Consider the following 17,790-nt stretch of genomic DNA (forward strand, 5'->3'; position numbering starts at 1 on the left):
AATACAGTACGTACAGATTTTTAAAAAATATTTCACATCTGCTTTGATTGCTGTGAGCCTCAGGGTGCTTCTGTCTTCTCCCAACAAGCCTATTTTACTTTATTTTCACAACATTTATATACTGCTTATATACACATATACCATAGTTCAAAGCCTAGATTACAAGGATCCTGGTATTGATTAACCATGGTGTGTATGTGATGGAAGACTATGGTTAATGTTAGAAAGGAAAGGGGAAAATTGGTTCATGGAGGAGAAAGTGTACATTCTCAAGGCTGGCTTCCAATTTGCACATCATGGTTTGTACAGAGCCTAGGTTAAGCCTGAACAGACCCACTGGATAATCTCAAGTCATTATTCATAGAATTTCCACTGATAGTTTGTGAAGTGGATGGGTGTTTTACAATTAAGAGAGCATGAATCGAACATCTTGCAATTTATAGAAATAATAATAATAATAATAATAATAATAATAATAATAATAATATATAATAATAATATATACTGACCTATACCTGGAGGTCTCAGGGCGGTTCACAGAATAAAGTTTCTCTGAAATAAAGCTTCCAGGTGCCTTGCTACAGATGAATTGACTTGTGGCTTCTTCAACTTTTTTTGTCTTCAGAGTTGCATCTAATGTTTTCATTGATGGATAAAGTTCCTAATGGAATAGAGCCTATGTTAAAAGATTTGGAAGAACATATCGTTAGTGCTGGATTAGCAGATATGGTAGCAGCCGCTGAGACTATTACTACTGTAAGTAGGTGTTTCTTGACTTTATCCCTTACCCTTAGAAAGCTTTCCCTATATATCAGGAATATTTTGCAAAACTAATTCTCAGTTTGGTATGAAGTAGGTGTCCAAAGTGTTGGTTGCCTTTTTTTACTGCCCAAGGAATCATGCAGCCAAATGTTTGCAGCTACATCCTGTATGATACGCTCCTTCCCACTTCAGTCCCTGCCTTGCCCAGGAACAGTCTCTAATAAATCTTGAAATGAATGTGTGAAATTGAATTGAAAACCAGACTGTTTACTAGATACAGTAGGGAAATATTGCTGCTTCCTTAAAATCATTGGGGTTTTTAAATCTCATGAAATAAAACTGCAAGCTTTTAATTTTATTGGCATTATTAAGCAATTAAAGATTTCTATTACAAATTGAAACTTTGCTTCAAAGCAATCAGCATAATTAAGAGCAAGCCAAATCCCTGGAACGTGGGGATCTTAAAAGAACTGCCACCACGCTGGCAAGATAAATTCCCTGCACCAGATTTAATGGTAGAGAAATTAACCATGGCTCTGCCTTCCAATCTGCATTTAGAGTTAGCACATAGCATGCCATTGAGGGACTGCCCAGTTGTGATATGAATGAGCAGTCAGAAGCCTTAGATTTGTACATTTGTTCTCTCCAACTTTTGTGTGCAGCAATTCCCTACCTCCAGTTCTTGTTTGAGGCCAATCTTAGTAAGCAAGTTTCATCCAAACCATGGTTAGTGTCAAACCAGGTGAATTGCCATGCATACTAGGCACACAAAGCCCCAAACCTTTAGCTGGTGATTCACGTAATGCCAGTCTTTGGTTTAGCATAACTTCTGAATCACTTCTTGGGGTGAAATTGTATTTTTTGTAATAGGAAAAGTAGCTGAAATTGATGGTGGCCTGTAAAGTCACCTCTACCTTCTAAAGAACTGGGACATCTTCCTCAAATGAAACAGTTTTATTGGAAGCACCTGGTGTACTTTTCCAGTCTATAAAAAGGGATGGATCAAAAAGCTGACAGTAACTAGATATCTGTCAGATTGTCCACTAACACTCAACAATTTCCATTTTTAATATATTTTGAATAGTTCTTGTTCCTTTGCTCTAACAGTTTGTACTTAGCGGAAATTTCTGTAGAATATAGGTTCTTCCAAGAAATGTGTTTTAGGAATATAATTCAGAAAACTTTTTATAAATTGTTTGAACTTAAAATTGGTAATGTGCTTCATAAAATCTAGCAAAAGTAATTACTTTTGAGCTCAATACCCTCCATGAAAATAAGTAATTCACAGAAAATTGGTTTAGTTTACCAGTGCCACTGATTAATAATAATGTGCTATTTTTTCTCACAGATTTGGCTTTTTATTTTTTGTTGCTTTGCTTCTTCAATTTTTAGGATTCTGAAAAGTATGTAGAACAATTGCTCACATTATTTAATCGATTTAGCAAGCTGGTTAAAGAAGCTTTTCAAGATGACCCAAGATTTCTTACTGCCAGAGATAAGGTATGATTGTTATTAATTCAGTTGGCCATTTGTTTTAGTTTTTAATATTGTGTGTTTTAAAACACAATGACATACTTCATGTTTCAAGTCTACAATTTGTTATTGATGCTTATGGGACTTGCATGATGTAAATGAAAAATATAATAACTAGGCATCTGTCATCTTAAGAATTCTCTATATAGAAGTAATTGCAAGATTTCAATCATATACTTAATACAATTACATTTGATACTGTCACAGCTATACATGCCTAATTAATCATGATATGTCAATATTGCCCAAGTATCTAAGTCGGGGGTTTCTTAAGATGATTATAGAAATAGTAGTGAATTGAAAGTCCTAATAATATAAACTGTATATAAAATGTTGGAGAATACCATCACAAGGTATGATGATATAATAATAGGTTAAACTGTTACATTTCTATGAATAGTTTAGCTAGTTCAGACATCATATTTGGCTGATTTAATAATTGGGATTACCCTGCATGTGTCAGGAGTGAGCCAGCAGTAAGTTACCCAGAGTAAGTGAACTCTCTATTAGAAAAAAGCAGGATCTGCACAGGGTTTCCAGGCCTAAATGAGCACATCAGCTCTTCTTCAGTAGGTCTTGCCCCAGGAGACAGTTGCAGAGACTGAAGGTCCACAGCTGCCTAAGTCACTTCTCCAGGGTTTTCCTCAAGCAAATTAAGACATGGCCTGTGCTTTTGCTCTTCCTGCTTATGCCTCACCTAGTTCTGGGAGACCAGCGGAAGTGGAGCTTGTCGCAGCAGGAGAGGGAAACACCTGTGCTTTTTCACCAGGCTGACTCACCTCTGCCTCTTGGCCTCTCTCACCCCCCTCTCCTGCTGCAGCTTCTGGCTCTGATTCTGGACTTCTCTCTGCTACAGACATCCCCCACTCATTAAGCCCTGTTACCTCTTCAGCTTCTGACACCTACTCCTTTCAGTCTTCTCTCTGACCACCCATTGGCAACCCACCTCCAGTACCCAGGCTTTGAACCTTCTTCCCTTGGGGGTCATCCAGCTGGTTCCTCCTACCATTCTTCTGTGTCCAACCTTTCCATGACAGCATGCTTGCACACACCTAACCTCCACCCACCTATGTGCATTCCCCCTTCTCGTTCCTGGTTAGCGAAGCATAGGTGCCAGCTCCCACTAATGCTCTTTAGCTTTCAAACTTAATACTGCAATGAAACTAGGGAGCGCATGAACCTTCAGGGAGTTCTTAGTGGCCAAACCATAGCTTTGCAATCAGCCCTGTGTGATGTCTGAAATGAAAGATGAAGATTTTGAATGGTCGGTTTTGGAATCTGTTCCTGTGTTGAGAATTGAATGGATGTTTTCATTTTATTTTAGGCATATAAAGCTGTTGTTAACGATGCCACAATATTTAAACTTGAATTACCATTGAAACAGAAGGGGTAAGTTGTTCGAATATTGGCTTGAATCTAATTGCCTTCTCTTTGACGTTAATTAGGCAAGTTCCTTATATAAAGTTGGTTTTCCAGGCCACCTTGGGCTTACATCCATCTTTCCCATGCTCGACATTGTATATTCAGTCCTTTACCATAAACAGATAATTGTAAGCATCAAATTACTAGAAGTTGCAATGCCACATTATGTTTAAATACTTGAGTTACAGATAGGTAGCCGTGTTGGTCTGCCATGGTCAAAACAAAATAAAAAAATTCCTTCCAGTAGCACCTTAAAGACCAACTGAGTTAGTTCTAGGTATGAGCTTTCGTGTGCATGCACACTTCTTCAGATACTGCATGCAGATATCTGAAGAAGTGTGCATGCACACGAAAGCTCATACCTAGAACTAACTCAGTTGGTCTTTAAGGTGCTACTGGAAGGAATTTTTTTATTTTGTTTTAAATACTTGAAACACTTGAAATTTCTGAATCCTTCCACCATAATTGACACTGTTCTAATCTAGAGGCTCAAAGAAGCCACCTTCAGAGGAGTCCCATGAAAGTGCCTGCCTTGTGGTGCTTTTGTACTGTATATTCTCCCTATTGTAACTTCTGATTGTTCATTTAATAGTAGGCCCAGAGGTTAAGTCACACACAGCTTATGGCGATGTTAGGAGGAGCTGTTTGTTTTGATAATTCTTTCAAACTTGGAATCTTCTCTCATCCATGATGCACTGGCTTTCTGAGTACAGTCCCTTCTGCTAACTCATTTACCCAAATTACTATTCTCCGTTTTAATTACATCTGTGAAATAACATATAGACCCTTGGAAGGAAAAGAAGCAAATGGAATTTAAGAAAAGTGTGTAAATGTTTGCCCTTTTTATTGAAGTGTCCTCCCCCTTTTAATTATTAGCAAAAGCCTGACCCGCTATAATGGTGTGCAACTTCACATTGAGGGCTGCTCAGTATAATTTTGTGATATCTGCTTCTCATGTTCGTTTAGTGTTGGACTGAAAACACAGCCAGAGTCCAAGTGCCCGGAGCTGCTTGCGAATTATTGTGATATGTTGTTGAGAAAAACACCGCTAAGCAAAAAACTAACGTCTGAAGAAATTGAAGCAAAGCTTAAAGAAGTGGTATGTGCACATTCCAGTTTTTATCGGGGGGGGGGGGAATACAATTGTGATCCCCCGCAAAATTGCTTTTGATCACTCCAAAAAAAAAAAAAAAAAAAACAGCAGGATTAACAGGGAGGGAGACTGTCATTGGAGTTCAATGCCGCGATAGTTCAGTTCTTAATCTAGTTGCTGTCTGGGTGCAGAGAGTAGCATCTTACTTTTATGCACAATTAAGTATTATTCCTTAACTGACAGTTGCATGCAATTTAAGTTGGCTGATGGGGGTTCAGACCTTTCACAAAATCCTCTTTTCATGCATTACTTGTGTGAAGATGCAAAATGTACTGAAAACGTGTGGGATTGTGCCTTTAGGTCTGCCCCAATGTCTAGCAGCTTCTCCCACTTGGCCATCCTCTCATTAGCAGAGACATTGGTTCAAAGAAGCATTTGCACACAAAATCCCTGGAACTCTGATTGCACGGAGTTTGAGGGCTCAGGGCAGCCTCTAGTTGTGGAGGTTACTGCAGAAAAACTTTCCTGCCCCTAGTGTCAATGCCAATATGTGGATTGTGAGGCCAGGAGCAGCTGTGCATTTTGAGGTTCTAAAAGTTTGGCATCATCCAACCCACAACCCCTTTCAACACACTTTGCCTTATTATTTCGGGGGGGGGGGAGTTATTAGTTTGTTTCTGTTTTATTATGTTCCCCCCCACCTCACTTTGTATTTTTATATTGTGAACTGTCCTGTGATCTTTGCGTTAAGAGTGGCATACAAAATAATAATAATAATAATAATAATAATAATAATAATAATAATAATAATAATAGTAATTTTTAAAAATGTGAGAAGGAAGCTAAAGAGTCCCCATGTACTGTTGTGTTTGAGCCCTGGTACCTTTTGTTTTAGAAAAATTTAAGCACACTGTATTGCACACTGAGGGACGTGGGTGGCACTGTGGTCTAAACCACTGAGCCTAGGGCTTGCCGATCGGAAGGTCGGCGGTTCGAATCCCCGTGACGGGGTGAGCTCCTGTTGCTTGGTCCCAGTTCCTGCAAACCTAGCAGTTTGAAAGCACGTCAAAGTGCAAGTAGATAAATAGGTACCGCTCCGGCGGGAAGGTAAACGGCGTTTTCATGTGCTGCTCTGGTTTCGCCAGAGGTGGCTTAGTCATGCTGGCCACATGACCTGGAAAAACTGTCTGCGAACAAATGCCAGCTCCATCGGCCAGTAAAGTGAGATGAGCGCTGTAACTCCAGAGTCGTTCGCAACTGGACTTAACTGTCAGGGGTCCTTTACCTTTTTATTGCACACTAATCTCTGAATGCTACTGTGTGGTTTTTTGCAGAATCAGATACTGCTGTGATCAAAAGGGAGAAATGCAGAACGTTTCAATTAAAAGTGAAACTGTGTTGTTAAACCACATTTGTTCCTCAGTGATAGCTTGAGAAGGAACATAATTGTATCTGTAGTCATTTCATAGAGCATGACTGCTGAAAGATCAATTTGGGAGAATGAGCTTGCCACCTCCTGGCTCAGCTGTGCAGTAACAATAGATGTTAGTAGCAACCACTGAAACTAGTCTAATGCTTTTTTTAAACAGCTATTGGTGCTCAAGTATGTGCAGAACAAAGATGTTTTCATGAGATACCACAAAGCTCATTTAACAAGACGTCTTATATTGGATATATCAGCAGATAGTGAAATAGAAGAGAATATGGTAGAATGGCTGAGAGTAAGTATCTCAAATCCTAATGTTTTTATTATTCTTCAAAGTTTGTTGATTAAAAAGGGCAAATATTAATGTTTTAAATATAAATTATCGAGGGTCTACTTCAGGGGTCAGCAAACTTTTCAGCAGGGGGCCGGTCCACTGTCCCTCAAACCTTGTGGGGGGCCGGACTATATTTTGAAGGGGGAAAAATGAACAAATTCCTATGCCCCACAAATAACCCAGAGATGCATTTTAAATAAAAGCATACATTCTACTCATGTGAAAACACCAGGCAGGCTCCACATATAACCCAGAGATGCATTTAAAATAAAAGGACACATTCTACTCATGTAAAAACACGCTGATTCCCGGACCATCTGCGGGCCACATTTAGAAGGCGATTGGGCTGGGTCTGGCCCCCGGGCCTTAGTTTGCCTACCCATGGTCTATCTATTAGTATCTTTTCAGCACTGCAAATTGGATGTGTGCTATTGAATTCCCTTCTTAGGATAGGCCTTTATGTTTAAAATTAAGTATTTTAAAAAATTAAAATATTGACTTAGACCTAGTTGACTTAGTTTCATAAGACTTAGGCTTACAGTATTTTCTGTAAAACAAAATCTCTCAGAATAAGCCACAGGACTCATAATTTAATTAGATTAAGTTCCTTATGATGATATAAGTTCTTTATGATGATATAACAGCTATTTATATACATGATGGCCAAGTGATGGCCCTTACATTAGCTCCAGCCACTGCCAGTCCTCTCCATGGGACTCTGTGAGCATTGCATGGCTCTCTTTTCTAGGCAGGTGCATCTCATATGAGAGTTTGTTTCCCCCTCCCTCAAGAAGTTAGTAGGCACCCCTTCCTTCAGTAAGTGAGTTAACACCTTGGAAGACTTTTGACTGATGCAGGAACTTTGGGGGCAATCTCCCTGGAGGCTTGCAGAGTTACTCATTTCCTGAAAGAAAGAATGTCTGCCTATATAATGGGACTGGAGGCTAAACTCTTGTTTCTGGCCAAGTCATTTGTAGGTAAACAAATTGCATCACGATGGTATCCAACCCCAAGAAACTTGATGGAGGGGAAATAGAGCCCTAACTGTTTTTATATAGCTATGCAACTCACATAACAGACATTTTCAGACTTGCTGTGTTAGATGTGCAGAGCTGATCATTGGACATTGCCAAATGTAGCAGTTACTAAGGCCATACTAGCTGGCGTTTTCCAGATTTACATTTATCAACATGCTGCTTCATCCCACTTGAGACCATCTGGTTTTCCATTATCTGATAGGCCTGTGTAGCTGTTAAGCACTGGTGGGGGGGCAGATGTGTATATTGTCTATTCGGGTTATACCTTTTGAATTAACTACATTTGAAAAATACAATGCTACTGTGCAGTACAACCCCTTCCTTTTAAAGATCCTATTGTGCCTACATTTAATTTGCCATCTCTTTATGCAGGAAGTAGGTATGCCAGCAGATTATGTAAATAAGCTGGCGAGAATGTTCCAGGATATCAAAGTATCTGAAGATTTGAACCAGGCTTTCAAGGAAATGCACAAAAATAATAAGCTGGCCCTACCAGGTACCCTTGTTTTCCTATGTTACATAGAATGATGCTGCTTAACTCCAGCATGAAAAGAGTCAGTTTCTTTATTGTGCTAACCTGTCAGAGATGTTTTGCTGTTAGCTCTGTGTGACTTACATTCTGATTTGGAATTCATCTGTGTTTTTGTTTGTACAGCGGATTCTGTGAATATCAAAATTTTGAATGCTGGGGCCTGGTCCAGAAGTTCTGAAAAGGTTTTTGTATCGCTGCCCACGGAATTAGAAGATCTCATCCCTGAGGTGGAAGAGTTCTACAAAAAGAACCACAGCGGCAGGAAACTTCACTGGCATCACCTTATGTCCAATGGAATTGTATGTATGCATGTGCCAGTCACTTCTGTTTTGTATTTTTTTAAATATGTACTTGGTCTTGCTGAGCTGGAGACAAGTCTGTACTTAAGTACAGTTCATGGATAATTTTTGGTCTCTTTAACAGATAACTTTTAAGAATGAAGTTGGCCAGTATGACTTGGAGGTAACAACGTTTCAGCTGGCTGTGCTTTTTGCCTGGAACCAAAGACCCCGAGAGAAGATCAGCTTTGAAAACCTTAAACTGGCAACAGAACTCCCTGATGCTGAGCTCAGGAGAACTTTGTGGGTATGTGCCCAGATTTTTAAACTAATTTTATTTATAGGACAAGGGTGTGAGTGTTGGGTGGATAATTTTGAAACAAAGCTCAATTTGTTATGCTTTTTAAGTAAAATCAAGTCACCTAAAAGTAAACCCTAATAATATTGAGATGGTGATAATTGCGCAGAATTCCTGAATGATCTTTTCTGGGAAATTGGTTTGGTAGTCTTAATGTTAAGTAAATTCCTATTTATTGTTATTTATGTTCCACTATTAAGGATACACACCCTTCCAAGGTGACTGAGGGGTAAAAACAAAATACGTTAATAAAATCACAATAGAACAAATAACAGAACAGTGCAGTTGGTGTCAGTAGGCCCTGTGGCAGGACAGAACACAGAGCAGCTGAAGTCTGTGATTCCCTCCCTCCCTCCCTCCCTCCCTCCCTCCCTCTTCTGTTTCCAGGACAGTTTGTTTGTTTATGTCATAACATTTATCACTAAAATATTTACAACCATAACTTAAAACACCCAGAAAGTTAAAACCACAATAGAATAGACCAAAACAAATAAAAACTTATACGAAATTTGTAAGTTAGTTGGGCAACAGTTAATGAAGAGGCGAGAGAGAATACTGTAGCTATGAATGTTGTTGAACTTTAAGAGTCGTCATACTTCCTGTCTTATTTTTATACTGCCTTTTTATGGTTAGAATTATTGATGATGATTCATATGTTTTTGATCAAAACAGCTTGTTCTCAGTGTAAGGGGGAAGGGAAGCTATATCTCACAGTTCCAACATAGTGATGAAAAAGTGGTCAGGTGTGTATTTCATCTGCTGGTAGCTAAACATGATTACAACTTGCCAAGTAATATTGGCTCTGTGCAGCAGTTGGAGATGGACTTTTCTCCAGGGCTTTTTTGTATGGTTGGGGGTGGGCAGTCTGTTATGGTTGCTTATGCAATCACTGCTCCAGAAAAAGTTGTCCAGATATGCAGACATCACCTACTTTTTACATTCGCTCTGACTCTTAATTCTCTTTCTGTGAATAAATTTATTCCCTCTACATTTCAGTGACAGAACCAAGCCTTAACCAAAGTCTTGCCATCAGCTAAATAACAAGGCTGGATACAACCCATAAGTTTTTAATAACTCAGTTTGGTGCAAGAGCGACTTTTATACTTTCTTTTTGCTAAGGGTGTTGTCAAAGAGTTAGGGATAGCTTTATTAAAAGTATTTGTTTGTTATTTACCTTTCATCATTCCATTGTTCACAGTTGCTTTGCCTACTACGAGAATGTGTATAAGAATTGTTCCGTTTTAGCAGCTAGTTAAAATAAAGCAGGATTTCTCTGCTGCTTGTATCTAGCAAACAGATAGCATGACAAAATACTGTGGATTTGCCCAAATTTCACCTGAAAGCTTATTTTCATGGTGTGTATTTCACTCACTCACTCACTCACTCACTCACTCACTCACTCACTCTCACCTTTCTTCTCAACAGTCGCTTGTAGCATTTCCAAAGTTGAAACGTCAGGTTTTGTCATATGAACCTCAAGTCAACTCACCCAAAGACTTTACTGAAGGAACCCTCTTCTCAGTGAACCAGGAGTTCAGCTTAATGTAAGTGCTTTGTAGAAGATGAAGGACAATTTTTGGTCCAACAATACTTAGATTTCATTTTGCAGATGGATCATACCAGAGCAAAACTTAAAATGGTTGACATTTTCGCAGTTAATTGAGACTGAATGTTTTGGCATTGGCCTATCAGGTTTGAAGTGTTCTTATATCTTATCTCCTACTTATAGGCAGAAATTAAAATGTTTTCATTCTTGATGTTTTTCATGATGTACTTGGCAAACATGTTTAACCAAGTCCTTTTGTAGAGGTCAGAATTTTGTAATAAATATTCTTCATTTTTGCAAGTTACAACTAATCTTGCTGATGTGTATACGCACGGGTTGAACACCTGCAAGTGGGGAGATACCTGTATTTATAGTGGTAGAATACAACACTTTGGTTGAGTCCCCAGTGCCCCCAATTAAATGTACATTTTCACCCTTGTTTTTGACACTTGAGATGCACCTTTTTAGGACCCCTCATATTTTTGTAAGTTTTAAATTTGTTTTGAATTGTTCTTAGCATTGTGTAATGATTGTGTTTTAATATTTGTGTTGTGGTTTAATTGTCACCTGCCTTGGGACCTTAGGGTGAAGGGCAGGTAATTGTAATTATGATAATCCTAATCATAATAAAGGTTGATGAGCATTAGCACTCAGAAATAGCTTTGCCTGAAATCTTGGAGAGTCTCTTTGGATTAGGACTAAGCAGTGAAAGCATCTTGCATATCCTATATATTTTGCTTCATCTCATTCTTAATTATTTCAGAAAAAATGCAAAAGTTCAAAAGAGAGGTAAGATAAACCTAATTGGTAGACTTCAATTAACTACAGAGAGAATGCGAGAAGAGGAAAATGAAGGGATAGTCCAGTTAAGAATATTACGGACGCAGGTACGTTAATCCTATATAACCTTCTGGCTTTGATTCAGTTTTCTAACTGTTCAACTCTGTGATTTATTTTTTTTACACTACTACAAGTATGATCTCTCTGTATGCTCTTGAAGTCTAAAGTGCTTCAGTACCTGACAGCTTGTTTTTGCCTTCCTTTACAGTGTATCTAATTAAATGAAGAGTAGATCTGTCACTGTAGGATGTGGAAATTCATGTTTAACTATCTGACTTTGTGATCAAAAGGGCTCCACAATACAGGCGGGTGAAAATCTGCTTTGCACCAGGCTACACAGGTGCAAAGCCGCAAGGGGCAACATGAACAGAAGCAAATTTTCTTATTCACAACATAGGAACAGGGACTGAGTTGCAAAATTGCTGCGGGTCCATCATGACTAGGACTGTGTGTTTTATGCGTTTCCATTGGCATACAAATGGGGATATGGTATGCAGAATTCAGCTACTTCGGTGTTAATAGAAATAAAAAGGAAACATTCTTGTCATTCCAAGATATGCTTGGAAGAGTGTCATCCATGCTTTCTGAAATTTCAAAGTCAGCATTCATACCTAAATGTGTCATCAAAACTATGTAACCTTGGTAGTGCCACACTGACACAACAGGTTGATTTGTAGAGTCACCCTAGCAGAAATCTGTGTGTGTTGTGTCCCAGGGCCTTGGGAATGTGCACTCACTGCTGCCCAGTGGCAAAGTGTGTGCTTTGTTTAATTAATTGGACTACTGCAGTGCACTCTACGTGGGGCTACCTTTGAAGGTGACTCGGAAACTACAACTAATCCAGAATGCGGCAGCTAGACTGGTGACTGGGAGCGGCCGCCGAGACCATATAACACCGGTCTTGAAAGACCTACATTGGCTCCCAGTATGTTTCCGAGCACAATTCAAAGTGTTGGTGCTGACCTTTAAAGCCCTAAACGGCCTCGGTCCAGTATACCTGAAGGAGCGTCTCCACCCCCATCATTCTGCCCGGACGCTGAGGTCCAGCGCCAAGGGCCTTCTGGCGGTTCCCTCATTGCGAGAAGCAAAGCTACAGGGAACCAGGCAGAGGGCCTTCTCGGTAGTGGCGCCCGCCCTGTGGAACGCCCTTCCAGCAGATGTCAAAGCGATAAACAACTACTTGACATTCAGAAGACATCTTAAGGCAGCCCTGTTCAGGGAAGTTTTTAACGTGTGATATCTTACTGTATTTTTGGTTTTTATGGAAGCCGCCCAGAGTGGGCGGGGTATAAATAATAAATTATTATTATTATTATTATTATTATTATTATTATTATTATTATTAATTTCTGTCCTGTTTGACCATACGTTGGTAGTTTCAAACCCCTGGCTCACATGCAGTAGCATTCATGAGATGCTGAGCCCCATGCCCTACAACTTCAAAGAACTTAGCTTTCAGGGTGAATGTCTGAGCCTGCTTAATAATGACAAACTTAGTCCCAAATCTTTTAGCTGAAAATTCATAACTTACACGATCCTCTCCAGTATGCATATATGTAATATGTTAGCTTAGAGAGGCTAAGTGTTATTCTCACAAACTGCCCTCTGCCATTACTCATACCACTGCAGTTTTCGAAAGCAATAGGCTCTTATCATATTAAAATAAAATGGTAGAACCTTGTTTGACCTTCACTTTTACCAGCATAGTTGCAACTTTGTCTTGTGTTAGTACAAAATGTTTTCCTCTCTTGGTTGCTGTGACTATGTGTCTAGCAACTCTGAAGGCAATATCTGAAGATCTCTGTTACATTGTTTTGTTGTTATTATCGTTTATGTATATTTGTATGCTGCTTAAGAGATTTTTAAATATTTGCTTAACATTAGGAATGTTTTTAAATATAAGCAGATAAAGGTAAACAAATAAATAATTGCTTACTGTGTTGCTAAAGCAGTCCATGTGAATTCAACTAAGCTGGTAAGTACAGATCTAAAATGAGGGGTGTGTCTTAAGCTAAGTTGGCTGTTCTTTTCAGTTAGTATAATAGGTAGCCCTAGTCTTCAAAATTCTGTGATTTACGAAGTGATGCTTGTGAAATTGACTGTCTTCTCTGCCAACCAGTTAAATAGATTTGGTTTGTTAACCTTGTACAACAGACACCCAAAGTGCTTTTTCTTACCTTTTTTCCTTGCTTAGGAGGCTATCATCCAAATAATGAAAATGAGGAAGAAAATTACTAATGCTCAGCTTCAGACTGAACTAGTAGAGATATTAAAGAACATGTTCTTGCCACAGAAGAAAATGATAAAAGAGCAGATTGAATGGCTTATAGAACACAAATATATCAGAAGAGATGAATCAGATATCAACACTTTTATATACATGGCATAGCTTGAAGACTCTCTTACTGGAAGATGCCAAGGAAATGTGCATTGGAGATGGCTTGAGCAGACAACTACAAGAAAATGAACTGTGCTGAGAAAGGACTTGTTTGACTTGCATTACATATTCAAATCCCTGCCTTACCTTACCAGAGGACTTTGTTTTGCCAACCTTTTTTTTCAGCTAGCATGATGGCGTTCCCTTCATGTTGCACAGGTTTTTAACAGCATGCTGTTTTTGTGGGGAAACTTTGCATTCATTGAGAGCCCGTTGTGATATTTTTTTAGATTTCCATTGTACCCACCTGGAAGAGAACAGATTTGGGGTTTCTAGATGAACAGTACCTTGCACAAGGAAAATATCTTCAAAACCCATGCACTGAGGGTTGTCACATTTTAAAGAAAGCAGCGAGTAGGACTAGATGTAGCAGTTCACACTTTGTGTTTTGGATCAACAGCCTCCTTTTGATCCATTTTTATGTACAATATTTGAGCAAGACACAAATAGCATCACAGCTGAAGATACATATTTATCTTTGGGCTCAAGCAAAGTGCTTCAGTATAACTGAATTTGGATACTGAGACACAAGTGATGTTAAGCAGGATATCCTGTTTGTCACTTTTCTTTACAAAACTTGGGTAAACATTTGTTTCTTGGACAGATGACTTCATTCCCCTCCTTTTTAAAATAAGAGATGTTGCTTTCTCTTGATTATGGCTTCACCCTTAAGAACTATGTTTCATGGATGGATCTGTTTATGGTGAAACAAAATGAAATATTAAGTGTATCTCTTTGTACATTTAATATAGTATGCTTGCGTAAATCTGAATGCATTAAAAATAGCCAGTGCACAACTTATCCAAAATAGGAATTAACATTTTGACAATCCCTATATATTTCTTCCTTGATTATTTATTTGAAAATCTCTAAATGTTACATTTTTTTTAATACAGTTCTACTCTGGCGGGGGGTGGGGTGGGGGGATCAACTGTGTGGAATAAGATAATTCTTTGACCTCCTAGACCAGCTCCACATATATATGCTGACAGATTGTCATAAATCTGACTGTTCTACGAAAAAGAAAAAAATGCTGCCACCGGGCCTCCATTTGTTTCAGTGAGTAGGAGCCCCCACGGGTGGAATGTGCTCATCCCCCCCCCTTTCCCTTGATAAAAATCTTCCAGAGACTTAAAGCAATGCACATTAAGGCTTAGGGCTAAAGAGTGCTTTACTGAGGGCAAGAGAACTGTTACACCACAGCAGATGCTAGTCATTTTCAGAGTTAACTGCCAAGTCTCCAGCTGCTTTAAAATGTCCGTGAAGAGTCGAGCTTCCTGCCTCAGCATTACTAGTGTGTGTGGGGGAAATTACCTAACGCCAGTTCAGCTTTTACCATACCCTATTCCTAAACGTTATGCCTGGGGAAAGCAATGTTGCAAAATGGCCTTTAAACTTTTAGCAGTCTAGAGCAATTGTCTTTCCTTCTTAAAAGTTAGTGATTATGCTTACAGGTTGGAAAGTGAAATAGTAACAGATAGCTGTGTGGGCAGAGTGAAATTGGAAATGGTTGCTGTATTTTACCTATAATGGGGCTCCAAAGGTAGTCTACCCATCCACAGACAGAGGTTGGTACTGGCGCCCTTAAGTGATCATAAATAACATACCATTGTGGGTGGGGAACTGTATGTGCTTTGGAATGGCAGAGACTGACAAATGTGCATGGAAATGCAAAAGTGGCAGATGAAAACAGGCAGTGATTTAAAAACCTCACTTTCTGCACTTAATGTGCACATTTTTATTGTGGATCAGAGGATAATATTTTTAAAAAATTAACATAGAGTTGACATAAAGTTAACTTCCAAGTTAACATAGAATTGTTGAATTTCAGCATCAAAATTTTATGGGCAAGAATAAAAAAAAAAGTTTTACATACTTGTCAAGCACTCCTTGTTAAAGGGAAAGACAACTAAAATTGATCCCCCAGAAGTCTACATGCTACAGGGTTTCTAAAACTGCATTTGGTTTGGAAGTTGGTTTGGAAATGGGTAGAAAAGGGCAAGTAATTTTTTAAAATATTTGTACATATTTCTTGAATACTTTGATGAGAGTGCTTTTGAACTGTATGCTTCCCATTAATTTGTATTGGAGGCAGTAGGCATGACACATTAAATATAAAACCAGCTTTAAACGTCATATTTAATTTCTTGGTATCGTTCAGACACTAGTAGCCTGATTGTCAAAAAATATTCCTTTCCCTATTTTTATTCCTAGCAGTGCAAATACTTTGGAATTAGTGGCTAGGATGTAAATGACCACCATGGACTTCATTTGTGACTATTCATAAAGCCCTCCCATCAGCCCCTTGTTCTCCCTAAAAAGAGTGCAGTACAGTGGCCTGTACTTCAAAAGGAAAATTGCCAAAAAGAAAAAGAAAAGAAAAAACCCTCAGAAAACCCATCCACATGCAGAAGCACTTTAAGGATCACATGAGGCTGTTTGGATCTTGCCAGTGAGAGTCTGTCTTGCTCATTTACATAGCAGCAAAATTCACAGTGCCCTTGCGTCTCCATCTCTTACGGCTATTTCTTACATAAGGTACCTAAATGTTTCTAGGACCAGGGGAATTACAACGGACAATGTGCCTATAACTTTGTTCAGTTTTTTTTTCTTTTCTTTTTGTGTACATTGGATCAGGATGTCATGTAAAACACTGAATCTGAAAAATCACACCAGCAATTTCCTTACAGCTGCAGAATCACATTTAGCGTTCTCTTGTCAGGATGCTTTTCACCAAGATGCCCTTAAGGCTAAAGCTTATCAGGAAGAGAAACAAACTGGTTTAAAAATGTATGGAGAAATAGGAAAACATCCAAATCCAAGAATGAACTGAATCATCAGTCATTGCAATATGGCAACATGGCACTTTTAAAGCTTGATTTTTAGCTTTGGATATTTTTCTCCAAAGACCTAGCATAAAGAGGTGCTGCTTCTAAAAAATGTATGTTGCCACAAGCACTGCCATTGTGGTTTGTATTAAGTAATACTCTAGATGTGAAAAATAATGTAGGTTGCATTGATTTTAAACATAGCTGTTAAAAAAAAACAAAAAAACTTTTGTCACAACATATGAGGCTCATACTTAATTTTGAAGTCTTCCATTTCCCCCCTTTATCCTACTGGTGTCCCTTGTTTTCTACCTATTCATTTGTTCAAAGCTGTTGTTGGAGCATAGTGAAGTTTAACTTAAGTTTGAGTGGTGGCTTCCCCCTTTTGGGGGGAAAGAAAGTAACATGGCCCGGGTAGTTGAATACTTTGGATTTATTTGCATTACAGTATCCGTTGTAAAAGGTACAAATTTTAAAAATGCAGCTGAGAGAAATATTTGATAGCTTCATGGAAAGATTTGGTATCTTAAGCGCAAAACTATTTTCTATTTTCATGGAACTGGCTGGGATCCTATCTTTGTAAATTCAAGGTCATATTTGTGAAATAAAACAATACACAAGAGCTTTCCTGTTTTAATAGACTATATGTAGCCTGGAGTGCAGCGCAAACATGAGTTTCCTAGGTTGTAATATCCTTCTACATATGGTTATTTACAGTTTTGAATGTGTGCCACTACATACTGAAATAATGCTGTACAATTTTGACAGTTTCTTCTTGTATGGCAGTCCGGCTGAACTATTTTGATGTACTGCTTAATTTTTGGATTTTATTTTTTAAGTTGTATAATTTATTTTCTTGCAAAATAAAAATGTAATATAAAATATTATAAAAAACCACAAAATATTTTTGGTGTTATCTTCAGAACCTTTTGAAAATGGGAATGAAACACAGTCCATTAGGGTTACTAGACTACCATCAGTTGTTTTGAAATCCAAACCCAAGCTAGTCCAAGGTATGAATAAGTGTTTTTATCAGCATTTAACACCACATAGGTTCCAAGGGACCTGTGTCTGAGCATTGTTACAGGGATATGCATTTGTATTGGCTATATGCATGGCATGTACAACTGCCTTGCCAGACAGGAGTGCAGCAATATAATCTGATCCAAATCCACAGCACCTAATTATCAGTTCTTTCTATGTAACAGAAGTTTACTACCTTTTTAGTACAAGCTCTCTATGTAAACCTTATAGTAGGGCAAAGTAATTGAAATTTTAAACTAGAAGATTTGGATTGCAAGTTGCTATTAAAAATCAATACTTTCCCACCTCTATTTAGTGCTGCTTACTCAATTAATGTCGCT

The 17,790-nt window shown here is 38.5% G+C and overlaps 1 protein-coding gene across 2 annotated transcripts in view; it reads left to right on the forward strand.

Annotated features, from left to right (window-relative positions):
• Positions 1 to 16,818, forward strand: part of CUL5 (cullin 5) — a 34,209-nt gene extending 17,391 nt beyond the window's left edge. For both annotated transcript variants that reach the window (XM_081860306.1, XM_081860307.1), the window contains 11 exons: positions 626 to 756; positions 2,155 to 2,262; positions 3,620 to 3,684; positions 4,684 to 4,816; positions 6,400 to 6,531; positions 7,980 to 8,103; positions 8,263 to 8,438; positions 8,563 to 8,724; positions 10,201 to 10,319; positions 11,085 to 11,208; positions 13,356 to 16,818. In XM_081860306.1, the coding sequence (XP_081716432.1) occupies positions 626 to 756; positions 2,155 to 2,262; positions 3,620 to 3,684; positions 4,684 to 4,816; positions 6,400 to 6,531; positions 7,980 to 8,103; positions 8,263 to 8,438; positions 8,563 to 8,724; positions 10,201 to 10,319; positions 11,085 to 11,208; positions 13,356 to 13,550 (1,469 nt within the window). In that variant the 3' untranslated portion in view covers positions 13,551 to 16,818. The remainder of the gene's footprint in view (positions 1 to 625; positions 757 to 2,154; positions 2,263 to 3,619; positions 3,685 to 4,683; positions 4,817 to 6,399; positions 6,532 to 7,979; positions 8,104 to 8,262; positions 8,439 to 8,562; positions 8,725 to 10,200; positions 10,320 to 11,084; positions 11,209 to 13,355) is intronic.
• The last annotated feature ends 972 nt before the right edge of the window (positions 16,819 to 17,790 follow it).

The sequence above is a fragment of the Podarcis erhardii genome (genome assembly GCF_964252035.2).
Source record: "Podarcis erhardii genome assembly, chromosome: 4".
In the NCBI taxonomy this organism is placed as follows: Eukaryota; Metazoa; Chordata; class Lepidosauria; order Squamata; family Lacertidae; genus Podarcis; species Podarcis erhardii.